The sequence below is a fragment of the Vigna unguiculata genome, chromosome 7 (assembly GCF_037176805.1).
Source record: "Vigna unguiculata cultivar grain cowpea cultivar isolate G323 ecotype 2 chromosome 7, ASM3717680v1, whole genome shotgun sequence".
NCBI lineage: Eukaryota > Viridiplantae > Streptophyta > Magnoliopsida > Fabales > Fabaceae > Vigna > Vigna unguiculata.
This window is the reverse complement of record NC_140798.1, coordinates 43,595,529-43,616,025: the sequence shown is the minus strand read 5'-3', so window position 1 is coordinate 43,616,025 and position 20,497 is coordinate 43,595,529. Positions and strand designations below refer to the sequence as shown.

At 31.3% G+C, this 20,497-nt stretch overlaps 2 protein-coding genes across 3 annotated transcripts; both read left to right on the top strand.

Moving 5' to 3' along the window:
* Positions 1-4,415: 4,415 nt before the first annotated feature.
* On the top strand, positions 4,416-9,872 carry LOC114190009 (D-aminoacid aminotransferase-like PLP-dependent enzymes superfamily protein). Its single transcript, XM_028078746.2, has 8 exons — positions 4,416-4,664; positions 5,769-5,905; positions 6,016-6,487; positions 7,156-7,273; positions 7,959-8,065; positions 8,658-8,743; positions 9,249-9,358; positions 9,431-9,872. Exons 2-8 carry the CDS (start codon positions 5,815-5,817, stop codon positions 9,527-9,529), a joined length of 1,083 nt encoding a protein of 360 aa, XP_027934547.1. The 5' UTR covers positions 4,416-4,664; positions 5,769-5,814; the 3' UTR covers positions 9,530-9,872.
* Positions 9,873-15,454: 5,582 nt separating this feature from the next.
* LOC114191644 (putative serine/threonine-protein kinase WNK9) lies at positions 15,455-19,126 on the top strand. Of its 2 annotated transcripts, XM_028080948.2 has the most exons (8): positions 15,455-15,472; positions 15,740-15,877; positions 15,974-16,011; positions 16,199-16,426; positions 16,563-16,783; positions 16,934-17,091; positions 17,185-17,623; positions 17,751-19,126. In XM_028080948.2, exons 2-8 carry the CDS (start codon positions 15,803-15,805, stop codon positions 18,785-18,787), a joined length of 2,196 nt encoding a protein of 731 aa, XP_027936749.1. In that variant the 5' UTR covers positions 15,455-15,472; positions 15,740-15,802; the 3' UTR covers positions 18,788-19,126. The 2 variants fall into 2 exon arrangements, with proteins under 2 accessions (XP_027936749.1, XP_027936748.1); XM_028080947.2 differs by lacking the exon at positions 15,455-15,472 and having other exon boundaries at positions 15,526-15,877.
* Positions 19,127-20,497: the final 1,371 nt, after the last annotated feature.

Sequence of the window (20,497 nt, the reverse complement as noted above, 5' to 3'; positions counted from 1 at the left end):
TTATGTAAAATATTAAATAATTACACATGAGTAAAATTTAGTAACGATCAAAATATTTATTTTAATTTTATAAAATAGTGTTTATGTTGATGAAACAAATCGATAATTATTTTCTTAAAAAAATATAAAAATAACAAATAATCAAGTTTAAAAATATTAAAAATATTTATTTTATCTAAGTCTATAGTTTTAGTCACTTCAAGTTTAAGTACTTTGAACTTATGAAATGTCATTAAGTTCGCCCTGAAGAAAATGTGGCTATATTTGATGTCAAATAACCAAAAGTTATTATGGTATTCTTTGGCTACATTAGATAATGATTATGGTTTTTCTCAAGTTTGGATTTTTACATTATATTTTTGTATTATTTTTGTATTGATTATTTGTCTTTTCTCTTTATTGGTAGAGTGATTTTATAGAAGATAAAAACATTGATATTTTTCATGATGACACATTTTTTCATCAAAGTTACACTTATGATAATGAATTAAAAAATAAAAATATTTATATAAATATCATTGAAACAATATTTTATATCACAAAAATATGCCACACAAATGAAAACATTAAAAAACAAAAATATCAAATGTGTGTTCTAAAAATAAATCATTTGATGCATCATTGAATCAAACATCACATTAAAAAAATAAGGTATAATTAAGGTTATGACAAAATAGAAAATATTTTATAGATTTTAAAAAAACTTCTCATATATTGTCAAATATCAAATCAATGAAATAGTTAAAAAATAATAAAATAATTTTAGCAAATTAAAAAATTGTTATTTATATTGATGATCACATAAGATATAGGTATATTCATGCATTGGTTTAGGACATTTTTATTCATTTGTGCATTATTAGACTCATTTCATCCCATGATTTATCTAGTTTCGGATCATACATTTGGATTGGTGTGTTTATGGTGTAAACAAGTATGAAGGGAGTAAGTTAAACACAAAATAGCATGTTCCACAAGTGCCTGGTGGAATCTTCCACGACTTGTGGATTTAGCTTCAAAGATGCGAGTTTCAAAATAGTTTGTTCCACAGGTGCCTGGTGGATTTTTCCACCATCTGTGGAGTTTGCTTTAGGAGATCATGCGCAAAAATAGTGTGTTCCACAGGTGGCCTGTGGATTTTTCCACAACCTGTGGAATTTCCAGCGAGAAATTTAAAAATTACGTGGACTGATAAAGATTTAAAAGGAAAAGAAAATATAAAGAGGAGAGATAGGAGGAAACGGTTAGAGGAGAGAGAAAATCACCTCAACAAAGGAAAGAACGTGGGGAAAGATAAAAGGGGAGCGTTCACGGAAAAAAACTTCTTCTTTTTCCTCTCTATTTTCGTCTGTTGTTTTGGCTACCGTTTGGAGTTTTTTTTTTCATTATGCAGAATTAATTTCTTTTTGTTGGAGGATTGATGTAAGAATTTGGATTATAGGTTCTACTCTTTACATTTGATGTTTTGTTAATGTTATTCATTTCAGTACTCAGTTTATGGTTTTATAGATTATTTATGAGCAATTTCACAATTAGAAAATTAGGGATCGCTTGCGATTATAAACAAGACAGGTTAGATTATGTCACAATTGGGAAATTGGGCATATCTAATTAGTTTGCAGTAGAGATGATTAATGATTTTTCATGATTTTATTGAATTTTTGTAAACTGACCTAAGGAATTGGGGGTTCGAATTTAATAAATAGATTTTACCTACTAAAGGATTAGGGGCAAAACAACTCTTAGTAAACTCAAGTGGATGATTACGTTACTTGCATCAATTGAAAAAGAGTATAATTTTATAGGAAAAAGTACGAAATCAATCATCTAATGTCTAATGATTCTTCTATTGATTAAAGTTTTTTTGTTATAAATTTTATGCTTGCAATTATATTGATTCGCATTTGCTTAAAATTACGTAAATTAGGAATCTAGTATTCAACTAATCAATCCAATCCCAGAGGACGATATTTTATTACTAGATTAATGATTGGTTCACTTGCCAAACATTCATCATATATTACTTAATAGAATTTACAATATTGAATAGCCGAAATTGAAACAATTGAACACCTTATATACAATAAAAGAAAATTATTGTATATAAATTTTATTTTATAATTACATATTATCCTTTTATACTTAAAAAACGTTAATGACAAAATATATTAATTATTATAACTAAAATTATTTCATATTATTTTTAAATTGTTTAATGAAGAAAAAAAATAAAAGAATAATAATAAATTATAGTATTACAAATAATTTGAATATATTTTAATTAGTTATTTGTGAAAATATAAAATATATTTAATTATTTTTCTATAAAGATAAAATTCCAACTTATAATATATTTAATTCAAAATTATAATTTCACAATTAATATACAGAAAACAAATCACAATCATTTAGGTAAATTGCAATTATTTTTAATGAAATACAATGCAAATAAATTGAAAATAAAAAAGTACATAATTAATTTATTTATAATAAATAAGAAATATACTAATTAACTAAATTATATATTTAAAAATTTATAATTATCTTAATTAAATATTTTTATATTTTAATTGATACTTTTTTATTTTTAACATTAAATAATTAAAATTAAAGATAAGGACCGAAAAAATTTAAATGTTACAAATTTAAAATTAATAAATATTTTTGTAAGGATTAAATGTAGGCTAAATCGATATTTAAAACTTGTTCGTCATTCATAATGATAAAATACATTTTACATTTTTATAATATATTCAAATATCATTTAAAAAATATTATTTTTTATCCGTATAAAATTTAAGCACATTTTTTTTTGTGTTTTCTAAATTTTTTTGGATTTTTTAGAAAACTAAAATATTCAATGAAAGAAATATTCGATATATGTGAAGTTTTATAGAACATAATCTAACATGTTAATCAAGAATATGTCAAAGAGAAACAAGGAAAAGTATGAAATCCCCAAAGCAAGGTTACTTTTTTTTTTTTTTTCTGAGATTGTTTCTGCTGTGTGCCTTTCGTGATTGGTAACCTTCATCTCTTGTTTCCACTTTCTGGGTTTTCGCTTCCTTGTTTTCTTTCAATTTTGTAAATGATAAATAAATAAAACTGATTTTTTTGCTTAAAAATAGCTTTCGAAAAAAAAAGTTAACAAACTTAAAATTTAAAAATCAATTCTAAATACAAACGAATGTATATATAAACTAAGGGTGAAAATTCGAATTTGAGAGTCCTCTGGTCCACATATTTGCAGAAAAAAAAAAAAAAAATACACCACAGACTGAGATATGAAATAGCGTTGGCCAACGTCGTCCTATAGAAATTTGCGGTCTGCCTGGGTTAAAAGAGGAGCAGGACAGACGGTCCGCTGTCCTATTTACGAAATTATATATTTTTATTTTTAAATTTTATATACAATGATTATATTTATAATCATTGTATATAAGTTTTTTTATTTATTTATTATTATTATTATTTATAATCATTATAAGATAATTATTTTAGTTTTTTAATATGAAATATCTTTTTATTTATTTTTAGACTTATAAATTTATATTTGTTTTATAAGACAGCACACTGGTATTGTTTTTTATTTTTATTAGATTAATTAAAATTATTTCGATAAAGATGGATATTAATTATTATAAGAAAAAAAATTATTTTGTTTATCACAAATGTTTTAGTCTTCAGGCCGGAGAACTAGCTCACGATGTGAGATGGACCAAAATAAATCAGATTAGCCAGTTTTGTCCACCATTATATAAATTTGTTAATATATATATATATATATATATATATATATATATATATATATAATTATAATTATCCTTTTATATAATAATAGTAATAATTTTTATCTTTAAGTTTTTTAAATTATAATTTTATTTTTATTTTAATACTACTTTTATTTTTAAATTTAAATTTATATTAAATATACTTTTACAAATAAAATGATAATTATCTAATTTTATTTAAAAAAATATTTTTTTAATCTTTCATATACATCACATCATACATAAATTTTTACATATATTCATTTTATATCTACTCAAATCATTTTTTTTTTCATAACTCAAAACTTATATTCATCTCCAAATCTAGTCAAATTAATTCAAACTCACTCTTCCATATCTATCCTCCAATTCAAACAGAACATTAATGATATATTGTACCAAACACATTTATATCATAAATACCCAATTTCTTAATAAATAAGATAAATTTTATTTTTTAAAATAATAAATAAAAAAGAGATAAAGTAAAAATCTCTTCAAAAATTTTAGAAAACTATTAATTAAGACTTTCAGTTTAAAAATTAATTAAAATAAATGTGTTAGAAAATTCTTTTAAAAAAATGATGAATGAAAAATAAAATATATATAAAGAAAAAATCACCAACATAATGACACAGACATTACAGGGGAAGGAGACAGAAGCACCAAAAGATCAGCTCTTCCATCGTTACATTCATCTCCACCATTTTGTTTTATCTTCATCTACACACACGTGATCTGCACTCCATCACCAACACAACCAAAAAACAGAAAATCCCGAGAGAAAGCAAAAAAAGAAAAAGAAAAAGGAGGAGAAGCTGAGAAAAGCGAGACAGTGACGTGAGGAGCATCACAGCATCTAAGAAGAAAGAAGTAGCTCCTCAAACGGTGAAGGTAAGGTTTCCTGTCTACTATCTCATTCAAGCCTATTGATTCTGTTTTGCAATTGTGGATGTGGATCACTATTAAGTTTCTACGCTCTCGTCTTTTCTGCACTACTTCTTCTTTCTTTCATTAGCTTCGTTAGCCACGCCTTCACCCTCCCATCCATCATCACCTTTACTCTTCATCTCTGTTCATCTTCATCATCCATCACCTTCTACAGTTCCACACATGCACAGGGAAATCCCAATAGACCATAACATAAAACTCTCAACACCCACACTATGAAGAGAACCGGAAATCAGGGGAAGGCTTGGTAAGACTGAAAAGAAAGGAAGTGAGGAGCAGCGGCGGCTCTGAATTGCAATAACCCGTTTCGGGTCTGCGTCGGTGCTCCGGTGATAGTGCTCGGTCGTGCGACGGCCACGGCATTGTCGTGGTGGTGGCTCCAGATTGCTCTGGTGGCGGAATTCCCGGCGATTTCCGATGTGGGTATTGGGAGGTGGTAGAAACGCGTTTTTAAAGAGGAAGAACACGGAGGGAAATCATGTCGTCGCCGGCGAAGCTTCCGGTGGTGACCGGCGTCGCCAGCGATGGCCCTGGCCAATCGAGTAGCATGCGGCGACGGGAGGGGCTGCTGGCAATGGTGGTTCACACGGGGAATATGAAGAATGGAGGAGACCTTGAGGATTTATGTTTTTGGGTATATTGAAGAAGAGGAAGTTGGGTTAACCCAATAATTTGATTTGTGCACCCCCTTTTTGATTTCTCTGCACCCACACGTGTTTATATTGGACTATAATTGCTCGCTATTTGCACCTCCATTGGGTTTCCCTGCACACACCTCTCTTATGTTTGTTGAGCTCTTTATAAATGACAACCATCATATGTGCGTGTTTGGTTTCGCGGTGTCATATATAATCGATTTTTCAACCCAGAATGAGTGTATTTTACTAAAATCAATTTTGTAACACATAACTTGTAGAAATAGAACATGTATCACACTATGGCAACTATTTGCAGTGCACATGGATTTTTTAGTTGTCTTTGAAGATGGATATTTAGAGAAACTACTGTGTGTGGAGGGTTTTGAGAGCAGTTTCATGTTTTGAACAGATATACGGTTGGATTCTCCTCCTCTCATTGTCTGGAGGCTTAACAAATGTCATCATCAAGGTATCTCCTCAGTAATGGTATCCTTTTACAGTCCTCAGATGCCCCTACAGTCAAAAACTTCCTTGAAACTCATCCAGGTACTTTCAAAATTAACAACAATTTAGTAAAATAAGTAATTGAACTATAGCAAGATTTCTTTATACATATTTTGTTTATTTTAAACTTATTTAGCTAACTTCTGGTCTAGGTGCTTACACGACATCACGTACTCACAGCAATGCTTCGTGGGTGTTATTTTGGGAAAGGCATATGAAAAGACTTTCAGAATCTATACAAATTCTATCAAATTCCGCCCCATGGCTTCTATTTAAATCTAATCATCCTGCAGTTTTGTCACCGTCATCAGCAATCTTGCCAATATGGCAACCCACTGTACAGGTGCTTGTTAATGATTCTCTATGCAAAGTCTTGCCAATTGCTCTGAAAGAAAGGAAAGTTTGTCAGGAGCTGGCCATTACAACTCTTGTTAGTGGTAATTTAGAGGAATTAAATGCATGTGAAACTGTTAGCAACGAAAACATGAGTAAAATTCTCGATGTGCATGTGCATGTTGAAACTTATGTTCCTCCTACATTCGGTATTTGGGGAAATGGTGTACATTTGGCTTTGGTGGGCCATGGGAGGAATGTCGCAGCTGCAAAATATTCAGATTGGGTAAGGTTAGTTTATGCATTTTGATTTGGAAGCATTATTAAACACTTACTTTTTTCCTTAAATCCTGTGCAAAAAAAATAGCAGGATATTACTGCATAAAGATATAAACACTAAAAGGCATGAATATTATTTTTTTCTCTATTATGGTTTTCTTAAATTGCCTTAATTAGTTAGTTGTCTAGAAATTACGAGCATTTTGGGTTGTAAAGTTCAAGAGGGACACATCTAGGAATCTATGATAAGAAGTATTAAAAATTATTTGTATATTGTCTTAGAATACTTTTTCTGTTTTACATCCATCCAACATGTATTGCCTAATGAATTCACATCTCAGGTTTGATCTAATTTGTTTTTTTGGAGACACTGGTGTCTTAATGGTTTGATTTCCCAGAAATTGTATAGCATCTGTCGCATGACTTTAAATTAAGTTATATATTAATGCTTGGTTGGAACCAAGCCAAGTATTTTTACTAAAATAACCCCTTTATTTTTAGTGACTATAACTCCACTAATGAATTGAGGATGATCTACTTTTCTTTTAAATTTCATTATTAATATTTATCTGCAATCTGCTGTCTCTGACCGTGTAAAATTGCATATTTATTCATTTTCTTGCTGCTTGTTGTGGTGATGTTCCTTCAAGTTAATAGTTGGAAATTTTGCTACTATGCAGGATTAGGAAGCCTCTGGAAAAGCTCAGGCCTCCCTCCGTGACCGAACTGGTGCTGTCAAATGATGGGGATCAGATCCTGGAAGGTTGTGTGACAAATTTTTTTGTTGTTTGCAGCAAGGTGGGCTTATTTTATCTATCAATTTATTTCTAACTTTCTATCTTACGGCATTCATACTTATCTCATGCTAGATTCTATATGCCTATTTTTTTGGTACGCATATATATATGCATCACTCTCAACAATCTGAACCTAAAGCTGTTGCTAAATAATGGGGTTGGGTTGAACAAACTTTAATGTTCTAGTAAGTTTTTAAATTTGATTTGTTGTAATGCTACAACCAATGCAACGAGCTTTCTTTAAATAGAGGTGTCTGTTGAGTAGGATGAACCATTCTTTGATTTGATAAAGATTTACAAGCATACCAATTTATTAAAAACCTTTAAGTTCATTTTCTATTCATTTGGCAGGATGGAAATATTCTGTATGAATTCCTATTCTTCGTCATATTGATGAATATACAGTACTGGAATACTCATTGAGTTTCAATCCTTTTTTATATATTTGTGTTCTGTTTTAAATTTGTGTGCTTTCATGATCATTTGATGTTCACTACACTTTTGTGACTGCAAAGGTACTGATGCCATCATTTGAGTTTCCCCTGATCTTTTTCTGTGTATGTGTATGTGCATGTGTGTTCTTTGGAACATTTTATGAAATAAACTCATGCATTACTTTGTATTTCTTTTTTGCTTTTGATGATTAGCCTGTGTGACTTTTAGTGTTCATTTCTTGTTTCATTTAGGTTTTGGATTCAAATGATGGGAAGGACCGGTGTGATTCCTTTGAAGTACAAACAGCTCCTATCAGTGATGGTGTCCTTCCAGGAACAATACGCCAACTAGTGCTTGAGTACGGTTTGATTATAAATCTTACTGATATATTTTCTTTGACCATAGAGAAACCATGCCCTCGTGTAGGATTTATGTTATTTAATATGGTCTATAGTTTAACATATTTTCTTGAAACTAGCATAAAATTAGGGCTGTATCTCGTATTGGCCACAGTTAGACTTAAAGCATTGTCTTTCTGCTTCTGTAGTGTTTGAATATTGTAGATATGATATATTCTCTTGTTTGGTTTAAAGGTGAATGAACTTATACTTTTTTCCTTTGTTCTGCCTAAGAGTTCTATTTTTTTTCTTTTTCTTTTTTACATTCATATGGAGTTCTAAGCTCTATTATCACAGTTACAAACTTAATTCTTAAAGTCAAGCTTGGTTAAACGGGATACTTGCTTTATCTAATATTAAGATTCTGTCTTGGCCACAGAGAAATGTTTGTGGGGGTAAAATGAAACTAGTTTATTGTTGTCAGGAAGATGTGATGCAAGAAGGGCAAAAGGAATGAAAAGAAATGGGGGGCCAGTGTATAGGATAAAGGCTACTGAGAAGCACTAACAAGTTGTTCTCGTGTGATTGAGCATTGACTTGCATTATGTGCAGGGTATGCAGGAATGAAGGAATTCCATTTCGAGAAGTTGCTCCCTCGTGGTCAGAACATGAAATTTGGGAGGAGGCATTCATCACGAGTATTATTTTGTCTTTACAATGCTTTCATTTAATTAGTATTCAAATGCTTAAGAATATACATTAGTAGTTCTTTTAGAAATTTCAGTATCTGTCTAGACTGAGTGTCTAATAAAGCCGAATGGTGGCAGTCTAAAGGGTCAGGATTGTTTCTGATACCTTTAAAGTGGTTCTGACTAATAGTTGGCCGCAAGAAATAAACACAATGCTTTCTACATAAGGATAAAAACCTGGTTTTTATTCCATGTTTGATCACAAACACAATATTCCTCCAACAAGGAGGTCCCTCCTTCAACGTACACGGAATAACAATCTGACACCTTAATTTATTTTTATGAGTCCATAACGCAACTTATGTAGTTATGTATTACTACAGCTGCCACATAAACAAGAAGATTAAGGTAAAAATAAATGCCTACTGATTTCCTAATAGAGATTCATAACTGTCTAAATCAAATGTTGGCCTATCATATTCTTCCATTCACTTGGGACTAAATGTCATTGCAGATAGCTTGAGGCTTTTGCAACATGTGGATAATATTCAGGTTCCAACAGAATGGAAATCAGCCCATTCTAAAACTTGGAAGGAAATATCATGGACCAAAAAGCAATTTCAGGTGATATATTTCTACTGGTGCTGCAATTGATTCTGTTTTTTTAAGTGATTTTCTAAACTAGAGTAACTGTAGGGTGGACCAGGGAGGATCACAACTGTTATCCAGGAAAAGATTATGGAGAAAGCAGTTACGGAAGGGTACCCAATAAGTAACATATATGCATGTTGCTAATGCGATGGGATGAAACGGACGATAGTTGACCTTCTCCTTCTTTGGTTGACTTTTACATTCGCTATTCCATATTTCCTTGGCTCATCAACTACATGACAATCTTATCTCTTGGAACGTGGCCATTTTCTTGAATCTGTAGTCTGAACAACTTCATGAATTAGTCAGAGATCCAATAGAGAGAATAGGAATAAAAATAGAGAATCCATCTCTAATACTCAGGTCTGGCACTATTTTATTTTCTCGTCGTACAATATTATCCTCTTGTATCTGTTTATGTGGAAAATGACTTGAACGAAACAATATAATAAAAAGTATTCTAAAAATATAACTTGATTGTTTTCAATTTGTTGAAGAAAATAAATGGGAAAAGGTAATCTACCATGTACTGGATTCCCAACTACGCTTTAGCCGATCAATCGGCGATAGAGTTTAACTCAAAGTATGTTAAAGTTTTACATCGCAGGATAAGACTTTTCTGGTGTTGCTCACAACTGAAGCAATCAAGTGATTACTATATGAGAAATAGAATGATACAAGTTTCCTTATACCATCATTCTAAGGCGGTCTAAAAATAGAACTGTCTGAAATGGTTCAAGCTAGATGAGATCTACTCGTTGGATCAAGTTGGTTATTTAGAAAACAAAAATCTTTTTTTTAAGTGACATAATAATATTATTTTCTATATTTTACTTCCTGCACCCCACAATTTCTTTGCACACTCCCTCAAATTTTCAAAATGCCATTTTACCTGCTGTGAAACGACTTCCAGAATCCATTGAATTCTGGAATAAAAATTTGGGAACAAGATTCTCGTAACAGAATTTTCGGAATGTATTAAATATATTTTGGAATAAACTTTTCCGAAATATGATTTCTGAAACAATTTTTTGGGATGCATATAATGCCTTTTGGAATGAGTTTTCCTGAATACTCCTACATTAAAATGTGTTCTGAAAGGAGCTCTCAGGAACACATGAAATATGTTTTAAACATAGCTTTATGAAGCGAGTTTTTTTTTCCGTATTTTTTCTCTTCTTCCTCCTCTTAAGCGGCGGTGATGATCGTGCAGTTTGTAATTCTGGAGGTGCAGGAAATAAAAACATGCACAGGTAATACAAAATGCAGAAAATCTGTGTAACTGAAGATTTTTTTTCTTCTTTTTTCTCAATACAAATGTTTTAAATCATAACTACAGAAAAAAAATATGTTTTCATTTTAAGTTACAAATATGTAATTTAATTCTTACCTTTGCTGTTTCCAAAGTTTGTATAAAAGACTATGAAAACAGAATAAAAATTCACTACTTATTCAAATTTGAAGAAGTAGGAAGTAAATAAAATAAAGTGTCACTTTGCAATTAGGAAAAAAATGTTTCTTCAACTAAACAACATTATTTACCAACATATTATTTATTGGAGTGAAATTCAACTACCATCTATAAAAGTTTCGAGTCAGTAAAGGAAAATAAAAAATAAAAAAAGTGATTAGGAGGGAAGATTATATCAAAGTCAAGACAAACCATTAAAGAAAAAACACTTCTAACCAATAATAATAATGTAAAAAAATAAAAATAAAGCACTTGTTACTTTTTGCTTTTTTTTCCTTGCAACTTCTTGAATCTACAAAACAAAATAAAAAACAATGTAAAGATTATTAGCTGTGTTCTGTTTCGTAGCAAACCAAAAGATTCAATTTAAGTCAACAAAAATCTGGCTGCATGACAAGAGAAATTTGGCCGTTAGCAGATGAGCCAGGTTTCAAGTTCCTTAAAAAACAGTAAAATGTATGAAAATGTCACATGCAAATATGACAACAGTGTTGAACTTTGTCTTTAAGCTGATTGACAAAATCAGATTACGATTATTATATAGAAATTATCTGTGAAGTGTTCTACTTGAAGATGTGATTTTATTCTTTTTGGTTTTATCTCATGTTGTGGACACAGTGGCATGTGTACAAACCTTGTTGGTCACTCCGTAACATAATCCAAGTCCAAAGATCAGATAACACTAGAATGTTTTTCTTTTTCTTAAAAAAGTATTAGTTCCATAAGATCTAAGATTATATAACTTCATAAGAGGATTCTTTGGCACATTCACCCATTCTTTTATAACAAACAAAAATTTATATATTAAGAACTCATTTCTTAATATTTTACCCCCTCATCAGACAACACAATCTTTTAAACATATTTTTTATTGGTTAAGACTTATTTATTTATAGCTATAAAACTATGAGGGATATGAATTTAAAATTTTTTTCCGTGATTTCTACTACTTTTCAACCACTAAGAAAATACTTTTCTATAGTAGTTGTTAATTAGCATTTCTCAACAAACAAATCCTTGGACCAGGATTGAACATCTACAACATGAAGGAAAGAGAAAGAGACACAACCCTACTTGGTTCAGAGGCAAACAGCAATAAAAACAACTTTGTTTCTAAATTATGTTTCTCAACGAGTTTAACAGACCACCATCACATGCTATGCTATAGATTAAGTAGGTTTGAATTTTCACATAAGACAACAAGCTAAAGTACAAAAATGAAAAGATGGTGATTTAACTTGATAATATATATTGCTGTATATACAGTGTTCATACGTAAAGAACAATTCAACCGTTTTCTACATGTCTATTAATTTCCTTTTGAGTTCAGAAGAATTTGAGATGTATCTAAATATCTATCGATAACACAGAATTTCTACATCACAGGATTTGAAAAGGATGTAAAAGCTAGTCATACTAGTGTAATTAAAGCTAGCGTGTATCATTTATTTCTTATGGACAACCAAACATGTCATTAGTTTCTTTCTTTGAAGTTATTCACCAGTATTTAATCCACAATGTACGATTTAAAAAAAATAAGTTTTATCGTACGATAATAATAAAAGTATAAGTTTTTTTTTTATACTTTATATTTTTATTTTATTTTAACAAAAATACACCTAAAAGCACAAATGGTTGCTAGTTGTCCGAAACAACCATCCTTTTTTCCTTATCTGGCTGGCACCGTCCTCTCTAGCTGGTCGGCAGCATCTTTGGGGCTCCAAGGGATAGCTTCCTACAAACCACTTTAAATTTTTAGGTCTCTTTGTTTGGTGAGAAAACTTTCTAACCAGGATTAGGTTAAGAATCTATACGGATTTATTTTCAACATTTCTGTAAAAAAAATCATAACAAAATTTAAATTATAAAAGTGTTTATTTAAAAATTTATCCAAATAAAGTCTTATGCTTATGTCGTGTTAATTTGAGAGAGATGATTTGAACCATAGGAAGCGGATGAGTTTGAATGAATTTAAGAATGAATTATGTGTTTTTTTTTTTTATGAGATTTAGAGGTGATTGGAAGTAGACTTGAAAATAATTTTTGTGCAAATCTATGAAAGATTTGATTGATAGATTAAAAATTATATTTTAATAAAAATATTGGTGAGATTACCCTTTTGTCTTTTATGTAATGAGTATTATAAATTGATATTTGTATGAGTAAATTTATTTTGTTAATTTTTTTAACTACTAAAATTGAAAAAAAAATAATATATACATTGAATCCTCTCCCCTTTTAAGCATCCAATTCTGTTCCAAGTGAGGTCTCATGTTCTTTCATGTGTAAAAAAAAAAGCATGAGAGGGTCAAATTATATTTCATCAATGAATTAGCTCGAATGACCTCTTAATATGTAAGATTGAAAAACTTATAAATCCCACTAATCATTGCATTTTCTTGTTCTTAATTCTCTTCAAACGAACGTTAAAATTACTATATAATCTGTCTTTATATTTCCGTTTAACTTCAAATAAACATAGACAAAATTAATTATTTTTATTTGTGAGAAAGAATAGAAAACGGTATTCTTATTTAAATATTATATTATTGGTGAATTTTACTAGTAACTAATTTTTATCAAGTAACTGAAAACATTAGTGAAGTTTTTCTTTCAAAACACAATTTTTTTATCCTTATAAATCAAATATCAAACTTTGACTAAAATATTCGACTTCCATTCCTTTAATCCTTTAATGATACGTTGGTTTCTCACTGCATTTTTTTTATATATTAAAGATGTTGTTGAAAGTATGAATATTTATAAGTTACTCATTTAAAATACTGTCAAAGATATCGATTTGGAACACTGCTTACAAAATTAATAATACTTGACGTTCTAAAGATAAGTTAATAAAAAAATGTTTTAAATATACGAGGTCAATCATAAAACACGTTAAAAGTTAAGTTAAATATATATTTTAATAACTTTAGTTTGAATTATATATATATATATATATATATATATATATATATATATATATATATATATATATATTTTAATAACTTTATAGTTTGAATTATATATATTTTTTATATTGCTCAAATATATTTTTAATAACTTTAGTTGAATCCATAATTTTTTTATATTTATTTTCAAATTCCTCAGATCAACCTTATTTTATGTTAGTGAAAGAAATTAATATTAGACCAAACTTATGGTTCTTAAATTATCATATGATTTCAGTTTTATTATTTGACCGGAAAATCACTTCCTTTCTCAGTTAGGGATTTAAGTTTACAAAAATATATTTAAGAAACAAATTCATGTCGTATCAATTGATGGTGTTCCTGCTAAGAAACATTCAGAGAGTGCTTTGTTTTCTTTCTTTTTCTTTAAATTTATTAAACTTTATTTTGGAAAATAGAGACACATACTCATGAAAAAAAAATATAGAAAAATATTACAAATTAAATTTTACAACTAAATTATAAAAAAAAGGCTGAAAATGTGTTCAAAATCAACTCTCATGAAATATATTAAATTTCAGAAGAAAAAATAGATATTTTGTTGTGCTCCACATAATTTTAGCATAAAATATACTATTCACAGCTTAAATAATTTTTATCGTTGAATTACATATTGATATATTTAAATCATTTAAAAGTTGATATACATGAGATCAAGATAGTAGTAATATTACATAATTTAAGAGCTAAAATAATAAAATAAAATTAACCATATTGACGTTTGGTATCTATTAATCCTATAACCACTCCAATTTGAAGGAACAAAAAATCTTGAAAAGGAATTTAGAATCCAGATAAAATATTGATAAGTAAATTATAAAATGCAGAAAAAACCAAAAATAAAAATTGAGGTTGAAACGCAATTCCCCTCCGAAAATCCAGCAGCATATATAGTGACGTTGAAGGGTAGGCTAGTTAAAGATAAAGAGCACTGGTCCCCTTTCTTTATCATAAGCCACCACTCATTTCTTAACCAATTATCTCACTCTCCCAATCACCACTGCTCCTAACTCTATAAACTTTTTCTATATGCATCCTAAACTTTCTCCCATCAAAACTAATTTTCCTTAGACTAATATCAGTTAGCTGAATTAGACACCACCCACTTCAAAATACTTTTCTACACATTTCTATTTTAAGACTTAGTTTGGTAATCATTAGACCAACCAACCTTGAGTGCAACTTTTTCATTACTCCTCCTAACTCAATTTTTGTTCACTACCTGTTGCTGTCCACAGTGGAGAACTAAAAAAGGAACCCACCATTAGAGAGAAGTAACATAGAGGGCATGGCCAAATCTAAACAAGTTGATCAAGTTCACTAAAATAGTAACAATAGCAAGGAAAGCCCAATTTCCTAACTAGAAAGGTTTCATAAATTTCAATGATGCAACAAAGTCTAACCTTCCCATAAATGCACAGGACCCAAATTCCCCTCCCGTGCATAGAGCACCACATAAAATATTTGATTAATACGAAAGCCTATAAAACAATGGCTGGTCCATGCAGTGCAAGCTGTTGCATTTAGAGAGTGATAATGGTTTTACAGCTCGTGATGAGATGTAAAAAGAGGAGGCTAGAAGAAAGGGAGAGAGAGAGAGTGTGTTTTTGTCAGTTACTGTCAGAGAAGCGTGGTGGTAAATTAGAGGTATGACTGAGGTATCACTCTCCTACCTTGTGAAGCATTTGCTTTCTTGTTTAGGTTAGTTGGCACTTGGCAATAACTTTGTCCTTTTGATGGACCTTCCTACGCTCTTCCTCTCTCTCTCTCTTCCCTGATTCTCTCTTTGTCCACAGAAAACCAAAGTAATTAGTTACACAGTTTCCTATATTCCTTGTATTATGCATTGACAAAAGAAAAACTACCATTTTTTTTTCTCTCATCTCGTGTTCTTTATCCCTCTTACTCTCTCAGAAGAGGAAGTAAAAGTCTTTATAAACTAAACCAAAGGAGAGAACAGATAATAAGAAGAAAAGCATGAATGGTGCTGCATGTGTTGAGGCAGAGGGCTTTGAGTTTGCTGAAGTTGATCCTACAGGAAGATATGGAAGAGTACATATACAACCTTTCCTTTACTCAAAGTTTTGTATGTTCTTTATGTTCAGATTCTTTGTTCTGATTCCTGGATTTGAATTTCATGTTTGGCAGTACAATGAAATTCTTGGCAAAGGAGCTTCCAAGACAGTGTATGCATGATATCCCTTAGCTCTTGGTTTTCAGCATACCCATCTCAGAGTTTTCCAAACAAAATCTTTTGACTGCTTGAGATGTTCTCCATTTTTGTTGTTTGAGTGGAACAGTTACCGGGTTTCAACAAAATGAGTTGTTTCTCTTCTTTTCCTTTTTTAATGAGACCATATTCATTTGTTGCAGCTATAGAGCATTTGATGAGTATGACGGGATAGAAGTGGCATGGAATCAAGTAAAGCTTTATGACTTTTTGCAGAATCCTGAAGATCTTGAGAGGTTATACAGTGAAATCCATCTTCTCAAGACATTGAAACACAAGAACATCATGAAGTTCTATACTTCGTGGGTTGATACTGCCAACAGACAAATCAATTTTGTCACTGAGATGTTTACCTCTGGGACTCTAAGACAGTAAGCCCTCTCCTTATCTTCTATGCATGTAATCGTATATGTGTGTATTCCACTGAATGATTTATTCTGGTAGTTCTAGCTTCTGCTTCCTTTTGTTAACAAATGGGTGTGTTCATTGTATTCATTGTGTATGCAGGTACAGACTTAAGCACAGACGAGTTAACATCAGAGCTGTTAAGCATTGGTGTAGGCAGATTTTGGAAGGGCTTCTGTATCTGCACAGCCATAATCCTCCTGTGATCCATAGAGATCTCAAGTGTGATAACATTTTCATCAATGGCAACCAAGGGGAAGTCAAAATCGGAGATCTTGGCCTTGCTGCGATTCTCCGCAAATCTAATGCTGCTCGTTGTGTTGGTGCGTAGAAAAGCAGCATGAAAGCCTTTCATTATGTTCCAAAAGATGATTATGAAAATGTTACTTTCCGCTATGATAATTAGTCCTCTATGTCTGCACAGTTCACCAGGTTAAGACTCTATTTGCTTTTCCTTCTTTGTTTTACTCCAGGCACACCTGAGTTTATGGCTCCGGAAGTGTATGAAGAGGATTACAATGAGTTGGTTGACATATACTCTTTTGGAATGTGCATCTTAGAGATGGTCACTTTTGAATATCCTTATAGTGAATGCAACCACCCTGCTCAAATTTACAAGAAAGTTGTATCTGTATGAAGCAAAAGTCGTTCTTTTATTTAATTTACCTTTCTGTCCTATATGATTCTTCATCTTTGTCCACTAATTTGTATGTATATTTTACAGGGGAAGAAGCCAGAAGCTCTTTACAAAGTAGTCAACCCAGAGGTAAGACAGTTTGTAGAGAAATGCTTAGCAACTGCGTCCCTCAGACTTTCAGCGAAGGAACTCTTGGAGGATCCTTTTCTACAAATTGATGATTATGGATTTGACTCAAAAGTAGTGCAGTATCAAAGAGATTGCTATGAAGTAGCCCCATTAATCAGACAGCCTTTGAATGGAGCGTATGGCATCAACACCTCAATGAGTAGGTACACTGATAATCTTGGTGGTTATGGATCCTTCTCTGAATTGGATTATCATCAAAACGATTTCGAAACAAGGGAAATCGGTCTCTTTGATTGTGAAGAGGATAACAATTTGGTTAAGGTTGACACAACAATCAAAAGTGGGAGAAAAGAAGATGATGGCATCTTTTTGAGACTCAGAATTGCAGATAACGAAGGTTAGCATTTCAATTTCTTATATTCTTTATGGAACTCTCTGTCTTTGATTATTCTATATTCTGTTGTTCTTCTGATACTTACTGCATAAGCAAATAAAACAAAGTAACAAGGCATTCCTCTAAATAGGTCGAATTCGAAACATCTACTTCCCATTTGACATTGAGACTGATACTGCATTGAGCGTTGCAAATGAAATGGTAGCTGAGCTTGACATAACTGATCAAGATGTATCAGATTTGGCAAATATGATAGACAATGAAATTGCAACACTGGTTCCCGAGTGGAGAACAGGAGCCAGAATAGAGGAAAATTCAGAATGTTCAAGTGCAGGTGTCTGCCTCAATTGTGCTGCAAACGGTTACTTGTTTGATTATGTATCATCAAATAATCCCTGTGGCAAGAACCTTCAATTTCTTCATTGTTCTAAAAATGGATGTGCTGCAATTCATGGCCGATTTGAAGAGATAACGTATCAAGTTGAAGGATCTGCAAGTAGTGACACCGAAGGTACACGGCATGCGTCAAGCCATTCCGATGGCATTCATTTTACAGATATTTGGGCTCAGAGAGATGAACCAGAGTTATGCAATGAAGAGTTAAAAGACATACACTGTGACCAAACTCATGAGGTATCAAACCCGTTGAACATCAAGGAGGAAGGAAAAGCTGTTAATGTAGATGAAGAAAGTGATCTCAATACCAAAAGGCCTCATTCAAACCCTGCAGTAAGTTGTGTTATGTCGGATTGTGAAAATGAAATTAGGCAAGAGCTAAGATGGCTCAAAGCAAAGTACCAGATTCAGTTAAGGGAGCTTAAAGATCAACAACTGGGGGTTAAGCCAAAACTTACTTGCATCATTTCTCCTGATACGAAAAAATTAAATTGTGGGAAAAATGGAATTCAGAGTTTATCAGCTCAATACAAATTGAAGATACAAAAGAATAAACCACAATTAAGATCTATAGTTTCTGGGAAGCATTTTCCTGTTGAAGACGAGAAATTCAACGATTATGCTGATCAAATGGTTCAAAATGTTGATGAGATTAATCAGTCTAACAGTCCTGAGCGAATGGTCACAGCCAAGGATTTCTTCACAGGAGCTTTGTTTCCAAGCTCACTTCAGAGGGCAACCTCGCTTCCTGTTGATGCAATAGAATTCTAGAATCTAGAAACCACCAAAGTTCATAATCATGTACCAATGTAACTACATTAACCGATTGCCTGTTTTCTTAAACTTAGGAAAGAAAATCAGAGCCTGAGACTGATAGGATTTACTCAAAAGATCGTAGCTGTAATTTAGCTTGTGGGCACCCTTTTCCATGATGGTCAGTTGACCTAGTATGAAAAATGCCAGATGTAAATCATGCACAGCCTAACTCAGTCACATTAATGTAAGTAAAGTTTTCCCTTGAGATGCTGAATTTCAGCTCCATCTCCTAGAGGATTAGATACTATAAATGATATGAAATGCTGTGTCAGTAAAATCTGTCAGTTTTCTCTATGATATAAGTTTTTATCCATTTATCATTCCTAACCTTTCTCACTAACCTAATGTAATGAATCATGAGGCAGCTAAATAATGTTCTAAATCAGAAATTATTGTATGGTTCAAAGCCCCCAAGTTAAGTTTAAAATTTGACTAAACCATAGGCATGTGACAGTCTGGGTCGAACAATAACTTTTCCAGAAAAGGAGGTACCATGTAACCAGATACTTGTACAACTAGAAAACTATCTAATTTTTAGTTCCTTCTTCCTCAGCACTGTAATAAACTGGTGTAAAATATTCATAATTTCTAGTCCTTTATATTACTGAAAAGATTACACTTTTGATGAGTACTGACAAAGAGGAACCCTCTGTCTGAGAGAGCATTGTGCGGTGGTTTGGAAGAGCAAAGAAAGAAATGGTCCATCATTTTGTGTGATGTTTAATGTTCTGCTGGTGTGAACACTTCATCATAACAGCGACGCCACATGCTTTTGCAGCTCCATGTTTCAAAGCTACGATAAAGGTGGCTCTGACAAAATCCTATCGCCCTGTAAATTTTGCTGGCCAAACAATGAACATATCCGTTAAAGGAATTTTGGAGATTAAGAATTAATATAAACTGCATAGGTTCACTTTCATTTAAGCAGTCACTTGTCTTAAGAAATACTATGTAAGGTGTAATCTAATGAGCAGAATCTAAATATGAGTTTAGGTTTGAATAAAAAAAATGAACAACATAAAAGATAAGATTCATAAATTTATTATTTTAATGAATCTTTAAAATAATAAATCTTTTGCATGGATTGAATTAATATATTTTACCAACACAGTACAAGTTGGGTTTTGGCAACTCAAAATCATCGGTCAATTTTCCATGGTGCTTATAGGTGTTACGTTTTGATTTTTGTTTTGAGTCTCAGTTTCATTTAATTAAGTGGGTTTTTGGACCCAATGGGAATGACAGAGAAACACGTAGCTTTCGGACATGAGTTATTTGGTAACGATTTCAAACACACCTTAACGTGGAAGGAAAAAATATATGCTTTTTGCCTTTTTAAATATTTCAAAATTACTCCAAGATAAAATATTTAATAATAAATTCTTATTTTAAACATATTCGGCATCGTAATCAATTTTGGCTATTTTAAAATGAACAGTGGAATAAACAATAAAGAACGGGTAAATTACAAATTATAGTTATGAGAAATGATTATAAAAAGTGTATTCCTCTAGTTTTGATAATATATACTTCTAACATGTAACAATAAAAATAATTAATTTAATTGATTTTCTTAAAACATTTTCAATAAGTTTTGTACATTTGAATTATCTTTGGTTTTAAAGTTGAGATACGACTCCGTTGATAAATTTTTATTTGTTATTA

Excerpts from the sequence above, each read along its gene's own strand:
- LOC114190009 (XM_028078746.2), top strand. The coding sequence starts at position 5,815 with ATGTCATCATCAAGGTATCTCCTCAGTAATGGTATCCTTTTACAGTCC. Across the intron at positions 7,274-7,958 it reads TTTTTGTTGTTTGCAGCAAG|GTTTTGGATTCAAATGATGG; the intron begins GTGGGCTTATTT and ends TGTTTCATTTAG. Across the intron at positions 9,359-9,430 it reads GGACCAAAAAGCAATTTCAG|GGTGGACCAGGGAGGATCAC; the intron begins GTGATATATTTC and ends GAGTAACTGTAG.
- LOC114191644 (XM_028080948.2), top strand. The coding sequence starts at position 15,803 with ATGAATGGTGCTGCATGTGTTGAGGCAGAGGGCTTTGAGTTTGCTGAA. Across the intron at positions 17,092-17,184 it reads TTTACAAGAAAGTTGTATCT|GGGAAGAAGCCAGAAGCTCT; the intron begins GTATGAAGCAAA and ends TATATTTTACAG. Across the intron at positions 17,624-17,750 it reads CAGAATTGCAGATAACGAAG|GTCGAATTCGAAACATCTAC; the intron begins GTTAGCATTTCA and ends TCCTCTAAATAG.